The sequence below is a fragment of the Pantherophis guttatus genome, chromosome 6, assembly GCF_059756535.1.
Source record: "Pantherophis guttatus breed Tessera chromosome 6, ASM5975653v1, whole genome shotgun sequence".
Lineage (NCBI taxonomy): Eukaryota > Metazoa > Chordata > Lepidosauria > Squamata > Colubridae > Pantherophis > Pantherophis guttatus.
The window spans coordinates 8500268-8515764 of record NC_142068.1 but is presented as its reverse complement, the minus strand read 5'-3'; the positions used below and the strand labels follow the sequence as shown (position 1 = coordinate 8515764).

Below are 15497 nucleotides of genomic sequence, written 5' to 3'. Positions count from 1 at the left end.
AAAAAAAGGTAGGTGCGTCTTATAGTCCGGTGCGTCTTATACTCCGAAAAATACGGTACTTAGAGTTCCAAGCACAGCTTTACAGTAGAGGAAGACAACTGGAGCAGTTTTGGATACCTTGCCCCAAATTACCCGAATAAGCCATGGTTCCTTAATCCAAGGCTCTCCAAGCTTGGAAACATTTAAGACTGGTGGACTTCAACTTCCAGAATTCCCCAGCCAGCCATAGTGGCTAGGGAATTCTGAGAATTGAAGTCCACCAGTCTTAAAAGTTGCCAATTTTAGAGAGCCCTACCTTAATCAGAAAACGCTCGGCTGCTCTTTTCTTCCGCCACCCCCCCCCACCTCCCGCAGCTTCTTGATATAAAGTGAGGACATCCAAGCAAACATTTTGCCGATTTCTCAAATCCGTCGATCCCTCCAAATGGCATTGCCTAGACGTGGTATTCATAGACAGTTTATTAAAACGGGGTCCACAGACAGGAAAGTAAATCTGGAATTTATCTGGGCTTAGTAGCATGCCAGGAGATGTTCTAGGTCAGCGGTCTCCATCCTTGGTGGCCCAGCGGGGTGTAGGGGGGAGAACTAGCCCACCGGTTGCGTGCATGCATGTACCGGCCAGCCTCTCGTGCGGCCCAATAGTGAGCCAGGGGTTGTGGAGCCCTACTCTAGGTTTCAATTCTGGTCCTTGGAGAAAACCCCAGTATATACATTCCCACTAAGAAACGGTTAAATCCTAGGTCATGGCTGCAAAAAAAATATTTAAGGGGGCCGTGTAGAGTCTCTATTGCAAAGCTCAGAATATCTTCTTTGTCCTTAATGACTAATTAATAAGATAACCACCTCCATTATGAAGAAGTTGGGTTTACACAAGATAAGTTATGGAGAGCAATGGGGTCGCTCCGAGGAACATGGGCCAGTCCTGGGGGCTGGGGAGAGCTCGGACGAGAGCTCTGCATCGGAGGCAGAGAGGGAGCTAGACAGCAGTGAGACAGAGGAACAGCTGGATCCCGTTCCCAGTGTGCGCATGCACAGAACTGCCGGAAAACAAGAACAACTAAGAAAGCAGGGTCGACTTGGAAGTAACGCCACACCTTGGAGATGATTGGCCCCTCCCATAGGAAACAAAAGAGGAGCGAACGGGGAGTGGGCTTTTGCAGGAAAGAGTTCGTGAGCCTAAGTCAGCACAGCTCCGCCGATTCTGACTCGATGGCCCAGAATCGATCGAGCAAGTTGAGTTGAATGTCCTCATCTTTTCCGCCGAGTTTCCGTAGAGTTCATCGGAGCTGCTTATTCCAGGAGAACGCCGACCGGGGTCACACGAGAAAGATGGTGAGGCTTGGGTTCCTTTTTTGGGGGGAGGATGTAGAGCCAGACTTTTGCCCAACTCTATAAGCCTCGAGTTTGGGGGTTTTTTTTGCAGGCAGCTGAAGCAAGCTGGGTACGAAATGCAGAGTTGGGATCTCCAGGGTTAACACAACGCCCCCTCTTCCTTTTTCTCCCCCACCTTTTAGCACCAGCCCTCCCCACATTGAGGGCTTGGTCAGCCCTGTTCTTCCACCCCAGCGATGCCTTTTTTTTCCCCCCCCCGCTTCCACTTGTAGATGTCTCTTGCCAGCCCACCTGCAGGATGATTCAGTGCCCGCTAGATGTGACCAAGGTGTGCTAAGGAGGAAAGGCAACTCCAGGTGGATGGTCCTCCTCAGCACAAGAGTCTTTCCGGAGGTCATAGAACAAGAAGTTCAATTTTCCTTGCAAAAGCTGTACGTAGGTCCAGAAGATCGTCCTAAGATTCCTCGTCGAAATCAGTTTGGGGACGTTTTCTGGCTGTGTAGTTACGCTGTGTTCCTAGGGCAAGAGAAGAAACCAGTCAACTGCCTGTTAAGCAAACTTCACGCAGTTAGAAGGTGCTCTTGACCAGAGGTGGGCAACTGTGGCCCTTTTACAACCTGTGGACTTCAACTCCCAGAATTCCTGAGACAGCTTAGCTGTCTCAGGAATTCTGGGAGTTGAAGTCCACAGGTTGTAAAAGGCCACAGTTGCCCACCTCTGCTCTTGACCGCTTTTGGAGCAAATTCTTGAAGGAAGTTAGCTAGGCCATTGCTCTTAGCAATTTTTCCAAACGTGGAAACTTTTAAGGACTTCAACTCCCAGAATTCCTCAGCCAGCATGCTAGGGTTCACCCATCTTTTAAAGTAGCCAAGTTTGGAAAACGCTACAGGTAGTCCCATTCGTTTAGTGACCATTTAGAAAGTTAACAACGGCGCCGGAAAGAGTGTCTTATGACCGTTCATTTCAGTTCTTATACTAACCGAACAACTGCATTCACTTAACCACCGTGGCAAGAAAGGTGGTTAAAAAGGGGGCAAAACTCACTGAAGAATTGTCTTGCTTGGCAATGGAAATTTTAGACTGAATTGTGGCCGTGAGTTGAGGGCAGTGATGGGATTCAGCCAATTCGCACCTATTCGGGAGAACCGGTTGTTAACCCCCACCCCATCCCCCACTTTACAGGACTAATCCTGTAAGGAAGGCAGGAAGGAAACATTCTGGTGGTGTTTCTAGCCTAATCTTTATTGCCCTGCTTACAGAAACTGCCTCTCTGGTTAACCCTTATTACATTGTAACAGCTAAGGCGAAGCGCCCATCGATGAGAGTAATGTTGAGTTGGCCATGCCCACACGGTCATATGACCACCAAGCCACGCTTACCCAGCTGGTCATTAGGGCATTGTTAAATTATTTGAATCCCACCACTGGTCGAGGGTACCACCTGTAGTAGCAGTTGAGGGTAGGAAAGAATATCATGAACAAGGACATACATTCAATTTTGCAGCCCTACCAAGATTGTTGGACGAGCAGGTCCAAAAACAGCCAGGGAAGTGATAGAAGCCTGGGAAACAGGTCCATCATCAGTCAATAGGGATGCTGATTTACTACCAACCTATCAAGTACTTAGAAGGGAAGGGCTGGGCAGTACAAACAAACAAAAGCTAATGACTTAAAAGCCCATCATCAACACACCCCAATCAACATCTAAAAAGCCACTTACAACAGGCACTATAAATACCACACACACAACAGCACACACTGCTAGGGAGTAGTTCCCTGAGGATGGGCTCCAGCATGAGTCCGAAAACTCGGAAGATTAAACTACTAATTCCGGTGACCGACCCAGATTGGATCCTGCAACATTATCCTGGGACATATATATTTGCCTTCATTTGTGAATATCATGGTTGCTTATAAATGTTAAGCCAGTTGTAGGGCAAACATAGAGGGATATGGTGGCTCAGTGGTGAAGACGATGGGCTTGTTGATCGAAAGGTCGGCAGTTCAGCGGTTCGAGTCCCTAGTGCCGCATAACGGGATGAGCTCCCATGATTTGTCCCAGCTTCTGCCAACCTAGCAGTTCGAAAGCAGGTAAAAAATGCAAGTAGAAAAATAGGGAACCACTTTTGGTGGGAAGGGAACAGCGTTCCGTGCGCCTTTGGCGTTGAGTCATGCCAGCCACATGACCATGGAGACGTCTTCGGACAGCGCTGGCTCTTCGGCTTTGAAAGGGAGATGAGCACCGCCCCCTAGAGTCGGGAACGACTAGCTCATATGTGCAAGGGGAACCTTTACCCTTTTTTTTAGGGCAAACATTGCAATGCAGTTACACACCCATTATAACTATACAACCAGCATTTTAAACAATCTGCATTTTAACCAACTGCATTGCCCAAACCGGACCCTGATGGGTTAGTGAAAATTAGATACGTTCAATAGCCAGGTTATGAGTTGTCACTGTGCCAACAGGGAACAGTTTCTGAATCCAGCAACATATAAACACAATAAATGCAAGTAGTTCTCACTTAATGACTGCCCTGTTTGGTAACCAAGATCATGACTGCAGAAAAAAAGTCACTGCAAATCTCAATCCCATGATGGTTCATTTAATGACCATGGGTGATTTGCTTAATGACCGACTAGAAACGAGGTCATAAATCCATCGTATGTTATGTGATACCTTAATAACTGACTTCGAATAACTTTATTGTCATTTTGAATGTACCAATCAACATACATTAAAATGAAATTATGTTGCCTACAGCTCTCAAAGGGTCACCACCTCCAATATACACTCCATAAACATGACATAAATATAAATAAATAAATAAAGTATGCATTTGCTGCATCATTTAGTGACGAGTTGCCAGTGCCGATCATTCAAACAAGGACTACTTTGTGAATGCAAAAGTAGTCTAGGAAAAGAAAATATAGTAGTGGCTAAAATTGTGGAAATGTGATATTTTCTAAAACTAGCTAATAACACCACTTTTTTTTGGAGTAGTACCATACAATTATATATCAACGGAAAGATAATTTAATCAAGAATGTAATGCAATACACTTATGACGGATTTGCTATTAGAGTAGCAGTTACAGTATAAAGAAGAAAAGTGAAACAGAAAAAATGAGATATACAAAAATTATCACCATATCAGTTAATATTTAATTGGGTAATCTTAGGGCCTTACAATGTCTTCCCATGGAGTGAACCAAGTCTTTTAGTTCTGCAGCTGTTCTAAAAACCAAGATTGAATGATCGCTTCTATTAACTGGGTTTTATTGCTGGGTCGCTTCTAACTAACACATTTCTTTAGTCGGCTCCATAGGTTTACAATTGGGTTAAGGTCTGGGCTATTCCCAGGCCATTCCAGCAGTGGAAAATGATTATTTTGAAACTCCAAACAAAGTTGTGTTATTAGCCATCAACCCTCAAAAATTCAAAACCCAAAAGGTTTCCACAATTTTAGCCGCTACTGTACTGTACACTTCTAAAACAGCCCAGCTTCAGGGAGCTGATAAGGTGCTTTTGATGGTGAGAAAAGCATCCAAGATTTGCTCAAATTCTTGTCGTATCCTATGTTTATACCAAGAGCATTCACTGCCTCCCCATTATCTTTTAGTGCCAACAAATGTCCACCATTACTACAGTATACTGTATATATATCAACCCTTCACACCTTACGAACGTTTCTCTTCTCCAGAATCTCTTTCATCTGTCTGTGACTTTCTTCCCTTTCATCTCCATTCGTTCTATCATTAAACAGTTTGGGAGATGTCACGCATTCTTCCTGTTCAATGTTAACTCATTAGCCGCTATCCAATTTACTTTCAGGCATGGTTTATTTTAGCCAGATGCCACTATTCATGCATTTATCGGAACACCGATGACTCCGTGTTTTCGCTTTCCATAATTCTCTACATCCTCTAAATCAGGGGTGTGAAACTCAAGGTCCGTGGGCCGGATCCGGCTTGTGGGTGCCTCGGTGCCTCTGCCAGCAAAAATGGAGTTTAGGAGGGCCGTGTGTGCACACACGCACCCCGAGCTCCGTTTTTGCTGGCAGAGGGCTAGCAAAAGAAACTAAAAAGAAAAGAGGAGAAATGTTTCCCCTTTTGCATTTGAGCATGCAAGAAGGGACAGGAAAGGAGAAAGGCAAAGAGGAAAGACAAAGAAAAAGATGGGAAGAGAGGAAGGAAGGAAAAATAAAGAGGGGAAGGAAGAAGAAAGGAGAATGAAGGGGGAAGGAAAAAGAAGAAAAGGAAGGGAAGAGAAGGAAGGGAAAGGAAAGGAAAGGAAGATTATAATTTATTTATTTATTTATTATTATATTTCTATACCGCCTTTCTCCCGTAGGACTCAAGGCGGTGTATAGTCAAGAAAAATATAGATACACAAACATCATAAAATTGCTAATTAAAATTATTATTATAACATAGTTTGGCCCCATAGTGAGGACCCAGTTGTGGGGGCAATAAGCTGACTTTGTATAAATATACAAAAGGATGAAGGCTATTGCTGAGCACATTGTAAGCCGCCCTGAGTCTTCGGAGAAGGGCGGCATATAAATCAAATTAAAATAAAATAAAATAAAAAATTAAATAGAACCTAAAATTAGATAAGATTTTAAAAACATTCACATGTTCGTATGTTTAGCCCCGCCTGTTGGAACATCAGGGTCTTGAGGGCATGGCGGAAAGCACGTAGATCAGGGATATTCCGTATCTCCGGGGGCAGTTCATTCCAAAGGGTTGGAGCCCTCACAGAGAAGGCCCTCCCCCTGGGAGTCGCCATTCGGCATAATTTGACTGACGGTACCCTGAGTAGTCCCTCCCTGTGAGAACGAACTGGTCGGTGGGAGGCTATTGGTGGCAAAAGACGGTCTCGTAGGTACCCAGGTCCTAAGCCATGGAGCGCTTTAAAGGTGATGACTAACACCTTGAATCGCACCCGGAAGACCACCGGGTAATGAGAGGGAGGGAGGGTCTAAGGCAGGGGTCAGCAACCTGCGGCTCCAGAGCCACATGCAGCTTTTTGGGCCGTCTGCTGTGACTCCCTATCAGGTGATCCCACCACTGGCTGGCCCCGCCCCTCGCCCGCCCCTCCCAGTCACTCCTCACCTGGCCTGAGAAGGTAAGGGCAACGGCAGGGGATGGAGAAGCGGCCAGGGCAGAAACAGATACAGAGTGAGGGTGGGGGAGAGAGAGACATAGAGAGATAAAGAGAGAGAGGGAGAGAAAGTGGGGAGAGAGATATGTCAAAAGGATTTTGTGGTTCCCGGTGTTTTATAGCAACTGGTTCTCTGCCCTAATGATCGGCTGGGTAGGTGTGGCTAGGGGGAGGGGTCCTGTGACCGGTGGGAGTGAGTGACATTGAGTTGGCCACACCCACCCAGGTTTTGTGGCTCCCGGTGTTTTCTTTTCTGAGGGAAACGGGTCCAAATGGCTCTTTTGAGTATTTAAGGTTGCAGACCCCTGGGCTAAGGGAAGTCCTGCCTTAGCACTTAGCCACCACAGGTGCCCCCCCCCCCGCCGATACAAGTGACGTCGAGCTGGCCATGCCTACCACAGCCACGCCCATCTCCCACCCCCCACCCCCGAGGTCAAACACAACCCTGATGCGGCCCTCAATGAAATCCAGTTTGACATCCCTGCTCTAAATCCATATAGAATTACATCTTTCTCAGTTCAGAGACTTCGCATGATGCTGTGGCTTCTTCAGAGACCCCCCCACCCCACCCCCACAAATTCTGGGATTGGCTCACCTGCCCTTGGAAGTTTCTTAAGTGCAGAAGGAAGAAGTTGACCTTCTCATAAAGCCGCTGAAGACGTACCAGGATGCAGGTCTCGTTCATCGATCGCTGGGCCGCGGCTATGCCATCCATCAGTTTGACCAACACTTGGTGAATTTCCTGCGTCTTGACTTCATTCTGAAATAGAATCAGTAATTTTGCCATCTCGAGGACACTGTATTTCAACCTTAGCAAATTTAAGAGGTGTGGACTTCAACTCCCAGAATTCCCCAGCCAGCCTTGCTGGCTGGGGAATTCTGGGAGTTGAAGTCCACACCTCTTAAAAGGTGTCAAGATGAGAAACACTGCTGTATTTACTAGGGTGGGACCAGAATTGGGTTTTTTTCTTAAAATTTAAGGGGTAACACTCTCATCATTTTAGCTGCAGTGCCATTAGCCTCCTTGTTTTATATTGCAGAATTTCAGCCCCCAAAAATAATCAGTAATCCCTATAAACTATAGTCAAATGTCATGCTTAACTACCACACTCGTCGTTACCCTCCAAGGTAGACCAGACTAGGTAACCAAAGTTATGCATGCTAATGTTACTTTTATTATAAGTTATAAAGCTTGTAAGTCTGAATGCATCTTCACTCCTTCACCCTTTATCCTTATGAGAACTAGGGAAGGTCTCTTCTCAGCTGTTTAGTCAGATTACCATTCTGTCCCGGACTCAAACTTCTTTTACCTGAAGGTTATCTTCATTAGAACTTTTCCTACTGTTCCTCAAGGTTATTTCTTCTTCCCATTACAGTTGTGTACACGTACTTCTGTTTCCCAACCTGGCAACTTTATGTTCTGACCTAGGCCTCCTGAGTAGTAAAACACACGAGTAGTCCCAAAAACCTGTTTTATTTTTAACAGCTGCGAATTCTGTTCATTCACAGATGAGTCCCAAATAGTTGTAAAGAGTCCTTCGGGATAAGGCTGATAATCACCCACCTTTATCTCCCTTGACACGCTGCCAAAGACCTAATTGGCAAAGCCACACGGAGTCCAGAATCAAACAGAGCTTCAGGCTTTAAACTGCACAGAATTAACAACGTTGCTTCCTGCAAAGGCTCATGTCCCTTTGCTCCTCTTTTATGTCTTATGGGAGGAAAAATCATCTCCAAGCCCTACTCCTGAGTCGTCCCTTTTGTTTTAACTGTTCTTGCCTTCTGGCAGCTCTGTGTATGCGCGCACCGGGAACAGGCTCCCCCTGTTCCTCTGCATTGCTGAGGTCCGACTCTGGAGGCTCTGGAGTCCGCTCATCGCTCCCAGATGGCCATCTCTCTGCCGGAAATATAAGGTGATCTATCATCCTCCTTTAGGGAAGACAGTCCTTCTTTTGTAAATTCTGTCCTCTCTTGAAAAGTGTCCTCCTACATGTCCTCCTTTTCGATATTTGAAGACTATCTGTAAATCTCTATATTCGATCGATGCCGATCCGATCCGTTGAGTGTGATGTGACGTATTTGTCTGTGACGTGACGATTCATCAAGGCTCGGTACAGTGCGGCGAGACGCGATTATGAGACGCATGCGCTCCGCACAGGAGAATTGTTTTGAGAGAGTGAGCCGCGCACAAGTGGCTTTGTTTACTTCTTACCAAAACACGACACGGCACACATGCACATGTCCTCCTTCTCATTGTAAAAAAGTTGGTCACCTTAGGAAATGGCCCATTTCCGGACTTCCGGTAGGCCCATTTTTCGCCCTCAGAGAGCTAACAAACAGATGAGTGCAAAGGATATAAATCCTTTCACTCCCACCATTCCATCAGAACTGAAGAAGCTTCTTGGATGAGAAGTGAAATGTTTTCAAGGAAAACAAAAAAAAACAAAAAAAGGCAGTTTGCCTGTTGGAAAAACACCTTTGCGGCCCAGACAGTGAAGCCCAAAGAACCATGACATCCATACAGCCTACAATACTCACCGTCTTTGTTTTCCACACCCTGAGGCTCAGCCCCACCAAGGGTAAATGCACAGGTTCCAGAAGCAAAGGAAGTTCTTCGCATTGGCTCTGCAAAGACAGGACAAAAACAGAAGAAAATCAACTCGAGGCTGGCTAACTTTCACTTCTGCCTTTCATTGACATCCTTTCCAGGAAACAGAAACGGGAATATTCTTCTTAGAAATGCCAATATTATTATGGGGACTAAATTGTACAATGAACAGTTATTGGAAGTGTAGGAAGTTAGCACCCACCCCTCTCCTAGGAAAATGAGGTATTTTAGGAAATATTAAAAGGGCAGAATATTTCCCCTAAAAGGGAGGCAGAAACTCAGCTCCCCACCTTTGTCAATGGGCCATGAAGGCCTGGGCCAGTCTATTCTACATAACAAAGATCTACTTCCTTCAGGCAGAGCCATAGTAGGAATTGCCCAAAGCCCTTTTATTACATCATCATCACCTAGCAAGAGTCAACCAAGCCTGGGACTCACTCAAAAGACAACCTACAAAGTTACCCCTGGGTGCACGGCCCCATGGGAGTCTGACAACCAATCAGAATGCAAGCTCAAATTCAAAGCCCAACAGAGGATATAAAACCCAGGCACTCTCAGCATCTCTGCCCATTTTTTCTGCCCAGGATCTCAAGCCATGTGATCCTGTTCACCATAAACCTTCTTTCCATGCAACTTCCATGAATCCAGTGTCTTTTTCCCCCACTTGGAACTGAACCCGGAAGGATATTTCTTCCAACAGAAGTATGAACGTCTAGTCTAATGAAGAGAAGAACTAGGGGTGACGTGACATCAGGGCTCCAATATTTGAGGAGCTGTCACAGAGAAGAATGGAGGGTCAACCTCTTCTCCAAGGAACGTGAAGGCAGGACAAGAAATAACAGTTGGAAACTAAGAAGTGACAACAATTAACCAGTGGAACAACTGGCCTCCAGAAGTTGTGGCTGCTCCATCATTGGAGATTTTTAAAGAAGAGATTGGACAACCATTTGTCCAGGATGGTATACGGCAGGCGTATCAAACTCGATTTCATTGAGGGTCGCATCAGGATTGTGTTTGACCTCGGAGGGGGGGACGTGGCCAGGGTGGGCGTGACAAGCTCGATGTCACTCATTGAGGCTCTGTTTTTGGCCGTGACGGCCTCCTGCAGCCCTCTTATCAATGAAAACGGAGCCCAGGAGGCCCTTCCCTTCCCTTCCTTTTCTTCCTTTTTTCCTTCCTTCTTCCTTCTCCTTTTTTCTTCCTTCCCCTCTTTCCTTATCTTTTCCTTCCTTGCTCTCTTCCCATCTTCCCTTCTTTTTCTTTTTCTTTCCTCTTTCCCTTTCTCCTTTCCTGTCCCTTCTTGCACGCTCAAATGCAAAAGGGGAAAACATTTCTCCTCTTGTTTTTTTGTTTTGACTTTCTTTTGCTAGCCCTCTGCCAGCAAAAACGGAGCTAGGAGTGGTCAAAAACGGAACACGTGGCCCCCCTCTCCCCCGCGAGCTCCTTTTTCACTGGCAGAGGCACTGCGGGCCAGTCTTTCGCTGTTTCCATGGCGGCCCCGCAGGCCAGATCTATGCACCCTGTGGGCCTTCAGTTTGATACCCCTGGTATAGGATGGCCTGCCTAAGCAGGGGGTTGGACTAGAAGACCTCCGGGGTCCCTCCCAATTCTGATATTATGCCCCCCAAAGCATGAACTGCCCCCAGAAATTCGTAAAATCTCTGCTCTCCGTGTATTTCGCTGTGCCCTCAAAACCATGTTGTTCCGCCAGGCTGGGCTATCAATATAAAGATTTTAATTGGTTTTAAAGGGGATTTTAAATTTGGGGTTTTATAAATTGGGCCTATTATTTAATAATTTTAATTATTTTTAAATTCTGTCTGTCTTTGTGTTTTTAATTACGCTGTACACCGCCCTGAGTCCTTGGGGAGAAGGGCGGTATAGAAATAAAATAATAAAATTAAAATAAAATAAAATAAAATAAAATAAAATAAAATAAAATAAAATAAAATAAAATAAAATAATAAATAAATCTGAAACAGGCTAAGAAGGAACTAGTTCTCCTCGAACTCAGTGCAGCTTGGACAGACCAACAGGTGTTTTCTCACCAACGTTTCCTCCATTTCCACAGCTTCAGCCACGTATTTCTGGATCAGTCGCCTGTCACATACAAGCTCCGTGGGCCACATCCCCGAGAGTCTCATCTGGAACAGGAATACAACAAAGACCAGCAGCCCTGGAGGAGACAACCAGAGAAGGACTCACTGACTATCTTCTGTTAGAGTTTTGATGATGGGCACTCTCACAAAATGGAAATGCTTGCCCGATTCCACAAGTAGCTAAAATCTACCGATGCAACCAGACAAAAGCTTACATTGTATATTCACATGCAAAAGGATGTGAGAGGGAATCCGCCCTCCTACCCCGTCAAATGTGAACGTAAAGCCAGAGCCCTATATTTTAAATACAATATCATTTCATTTCGCAGGAATTCAATCCGCGCTCTTCCAAACGTCTAGTCTTAAATTTTGCTCCTTGCTGAGTCAGATGCATCTAGTTTCAAACCCAAAAAGGCAGTTTGGTTTCCAGTTTCGTAATCCTCGTGGCTCTTCACTCAGCCTGGGATAATGGATACTGTAGTTTGGGAGGCAAGGCCACAAAAATCTCCTTGATCATTCAGGAAGTGGTCAAAAAAGTCAAAAAGCTGACTTAAGATGAAATTTTTAATTGTTTTTAAATGTTTTAAATGTTTTAATTGGTAATGAGTTTTAATTGGGCCAAATTTATATATTTATATATCTTTTAATTGTTTTTTAATATTTGTCCTGCATGTTTTTTAATTTTGGCTGTACACCGCCCTGAGTCCTCAGGGAGAAGGGCGGTATAGAAATTCAATAATAAATAAAATAAATAAATAAATAAAATGGCGGCCACAACAACAATACAACCAAAGCTTTGCCTGTGGTTTCTCTGCATACGAGAAAACAGGAAGAGCTTCTAATACAGGTAGTCCTCAACTTACAACCATTTGTTTTAGGGACCGTTCGAAGTTACAACGGCACTGAAAAAAAGTGACTTATGGTCAGTTTTCACACTTACGACCGTTGGAGCATCGCCATCATGGTCATGTGATCAATGCTTGTCAACTGGCTCGTATTTATGACAGTCCCAGGATCAGGTGATCCCTTTTTGCGACCTTCTGACAAGCAAAGTCAATGAGGAAGCCAGATTCACTTAACGGCCGCATTATTAATTTAACGACGGCGAAGATTCACTTCACACCCGTGTCAAGAAAGGTCGTAAAAATGGGGGGGGCAAAAATCCTGTCTCGCTTAGCAACAGAAATTCCAGGCTCAATTGTGGTCATAAATTGAGGACTAGTATATCGTTGAGGCCTCTGTCTTGATGTTTTTTGACCACCCTCCCGCTGAAACCCCTGCAAAGCAGTTGGACTTCAACCTCCATCATCCCCAGCTGAGGTGGCTTCATTAACAGGATCCCATCTTTAGCCAAGCTGAATTGCAGATTCCTAATTCTAACCCCAAACCTAATTATCTCTAAATTCTAGACAGAATCCCTCCTCATTTGGAAACTTCCTATAAAGAGTTAACATTCAGTCTTTTTTTTTTTTTTTTATTTGATTTATATGCCGCCCTTCTCCGGAGACTCAGGGCGGCTTACAATGCGTTAAGCAATAGCCTTCATCCTTTTGTATATTTATACAAAGTCAGCTTATTGCCCCCACAAACTGGGTCCTCATTTAACCTACCTTAGAAAGGATGGAAGGCTGAGTCAACCTTGAGCCTGGTGAGATTCGAACCTGCAGTAATTGCAGTCTTGGTGGTGGGGGAGGGTATTCTTCCCCAGACCTCATCCTAGGTTGTTGCCACCTAGCCTCAGCTCATGTGCAGAGTGCCTTTCCCCTCGCATGCTACGTTTTCCAAGAAACAGCCCATTCTAGTCCTTCCATTTGGGCTCCTGTCCTTCTCTCCTTCCCTAATTCATTTTGGTGTCAATCAAGGAGAATATTTGTGGCCCGGGGTTGAAAACGAGAGATCCTTGGTGCTTTCCTTGCAGACCTTTCTTTCTTTTATTTTTTAAGTTTTTTATTTTGAATACATTAAAACAAGACACAAACCCACAACATTTATAATACCTATCACTTTTTCCTACAGCTATTTCGAAGCGATCCTTTCTTGCTGTTTACTTCTATTTACACATATTTTAACTTCGTCTTATTCGACAATTGTTTTCCATCTTTCTTTCTTTCGTCTGCATTGTACCTTGATCTTCAACCTTTTTTCCTCCCTCCTTTATTCCTCTTCCTCATTTTTCCTCTTCTCCAACCATTCATACCATCTACACCACCACTTCGTAATATTCTGTATCCTCTTTCTCCTTGAGTTCTTTTGGTTAATTTGTCCATCTCTGCACATTCTAAAATTTGTTCTAATTACATCTTCTTCTGACGGTGGGTTTTCCTTCTTCCAATTTTGTGCATAGACGATGTGGGCTGCTGTCAGGATATGTAATATTATATAATGTATTTCCTTGGTAGGAAATCCCTAGTAGAAATTGCTCAGGATCTCTCCCTTGATTGAATTCTGAATTATTTCCACTTTTTAACCTTCGCCCAGAATTTCTTTGCCACTGCAGACCTTCCATTACCCAAACTAGGTAACCTCATCAGTGCCACTGAAACAACGCCTGCCACAAAACAACCATGTTCAGAGAGCACCAAAGATCCCTGACTTCGGGGTGTCCTGCCCTGCCCTCTCCTGCCAGGCTGGCACTCACGGTTCAACTCCATGCCCCCCTGTCCATCTGGTCACCTCCTCGCTCCGCTGGGGGACAACAGCTGCTCTCCAGCTCCTGCCCGGCATCCATTGAAGACCACGCTTGATCACGCAACCCAGTGAGGCTGCAGCAGGGCAGCGCACGGACGGGAGAGCCCAGAGGTTGCTGGCTTCTCTTGCCAGGCACTTTTGCTACGCAATTCCAGCTTTCCAAGTCAGGGTTGCGTCGCTTCCTGTTGTGTTGCTGCTACTGGTGGTGCTGATGACCTCTGGGCCAAGGCACTAGAGAAGAGAACACGGCCGGCCGTCAGGAAAACTTCTCACTTCCAGATATTTCCGTCTTGGCTCAGAGCTGATGGAGGAAGGCAGCACAGGCTACGGAGCCACGAGAAGCCATGCGCAGGGATCTTGCAAACACGCTCCAACCTCAGGGCTTTGAGGCACCCTATGCAGCCCCCCACCCCCACCCAGGGCCCTGGAGAAAGAAAGGCAGAGAGATTTGGGGTGCCCGGCACTGCCCCTCCTAGTCCTATGGGACATGGGTGTCACTGATGGATGTCCCCAAAGCTGGATCTTGACTTTGCTGCCTCTGATTGGGATCTACCAAATCCAGACTATCTGGAACAGAAAAAACCAAAAGTGTCTTAAAAAGCAAACTTTAAGGTCCCAAAGATGCTTTTCCAGGAGGCAACTGGACTTTCTTTTTTCCTTTTTTTCATCCAGGTTGCTCCTGGTTCCTGCGGTCCGCAGTTTTTTCCTCTGGGAACCCGTTCCTTCTCCCACACCATTCAAAAGGTGTTGGGAGTAGGAATGAAGGGGGGAAATATTGCAGGCTACAGGAACCAGGGGCACTTACTCAGGTGACCCTGAGTTTAGTTAGTTTAGTTTAGTTTATTTGATTTATATACCGCCCTACTCCCGAAGGACTCAGGGCGGTGAACAGCCAAACAATAAAATACATAGATAGAAAAAATTAAAAAAACAGATAAAATCGAATTAAACCATTTTGGCCCAGACAAATTAAAACACCCCAATAATTTAAAAGCAGATTAAAATTTACATATTAAAAAGAGGGAAAAGATTAGGCCAAGCCCGCCTGGTGGAATAAAAAGGTCTTCACAGCGCGGCGGAAGGTGCGCAGATCCAGGATCCTCCGTATCTCCGGGGGGAGCTCATTCCAGACAGTAGGTGCCTCCACAGAGAAGGGTCTCCCCCTAGGGGCCGCCAGTCGACATTGTTTGGCTGACGGCACCCGGAGGAGCCCCTCTCTATGAGAGCGTACTGGCCGGTGGGAGGCTTGGTGGTAGTAGGCGGTCCCGTAGGTAACCCTGAAGACACAGATAAACCTCCAAGTGCTTCAGCAACCCTCTGAAAGGATGCAAATGAGCAGCTGTCTGCAAGGAATATAAATCCTTCCACTCCCCACTATCCTGTCAGAGTTGAAGAAGCTTCTTGGATGAGAAGTGAAACGTCTTCAAAAGAAAAAACAAGAAAGCCCAATTGCCTCCTGAAAAAGCCCCTTTGGGATAACCATGACCTGGATGACTGAGAATCTCTACAGACTTTCAAACTTTAAGGTGGTTTAAATGAATATCGAGGTGTTTTACTAACTAAACCAATTGAGATATTACAGGTAATCCTTGACTTGGAACCAAA

General features: G+C 45.4%; 1 protein-coding gene across 2 annotated transcripts; it reads right to left on the bottom strand.

Annotated features, from left to right (window-relative positions):
- Positions 1 to 444: 444 nt before the first annotated feature.
- On the bottom strand, positions 445 to 14032 carry THPO (thrombopoietin). Of its 2 annotated transcripts, none has more exons than XM_034441965.2 (5): positions 13843 to 14032; positions 11154 to 11281; positions 9036 to 9122; positions 7093 to 7257; positions 445 to 1848 (listed from the first exon to the last, which is right to left on the bottom strand). In XM_034441965.2, exons 1-5 carry the CDS (start codon positions 13853 to 13855, stop codon positions 1666 to 1668), a joined length of 576 nt encoding a protein of 191 aa, XP_034297856.2. In that variant the 5' UTR covers positions 13856 to 14032; the 3' UTR covers positions 445 to 1665. The 2 variants fall into 2 exon arrangements, with proteins under 2 accessions (XP_034297856.2, XP_087728606.1); XM_087872480.1 differs by having other exon boundaries at positions 1587 to 1848; positions 13878 to 13995.
- Positions 14033 to 15497: the final 1465 nt, after the last annotated feature.

What these genes read in the sequence shown, in the direction of transcription:
- THPO (XM_087872480.1), bottom strand. Translation starts at nt 13,932, where the DNA reads ATGGATGCCGGGCAGGAGCTGGAGAGCAGCTGTTGTCCCCCAGCGGAG. An exon ending in TCCCCCAGCGGAGCGAGGAG is followed by an intron (nt 11,282 to 13,877) that starts GTGACCAGATGG and finishes TGTCTCCTCCAG; the next exon opens with GGCTGCTGGTCTTTGTTGTA. An exon ending in GGGTGTGGAAAACAAAGACG is followed by an intron (nt 7,258 to 9,035) that starts GTGAGTATTGTA and finishes ATTCTATTTCAG; the next exon opens with AATGAAGTCAAGACGCAGGA.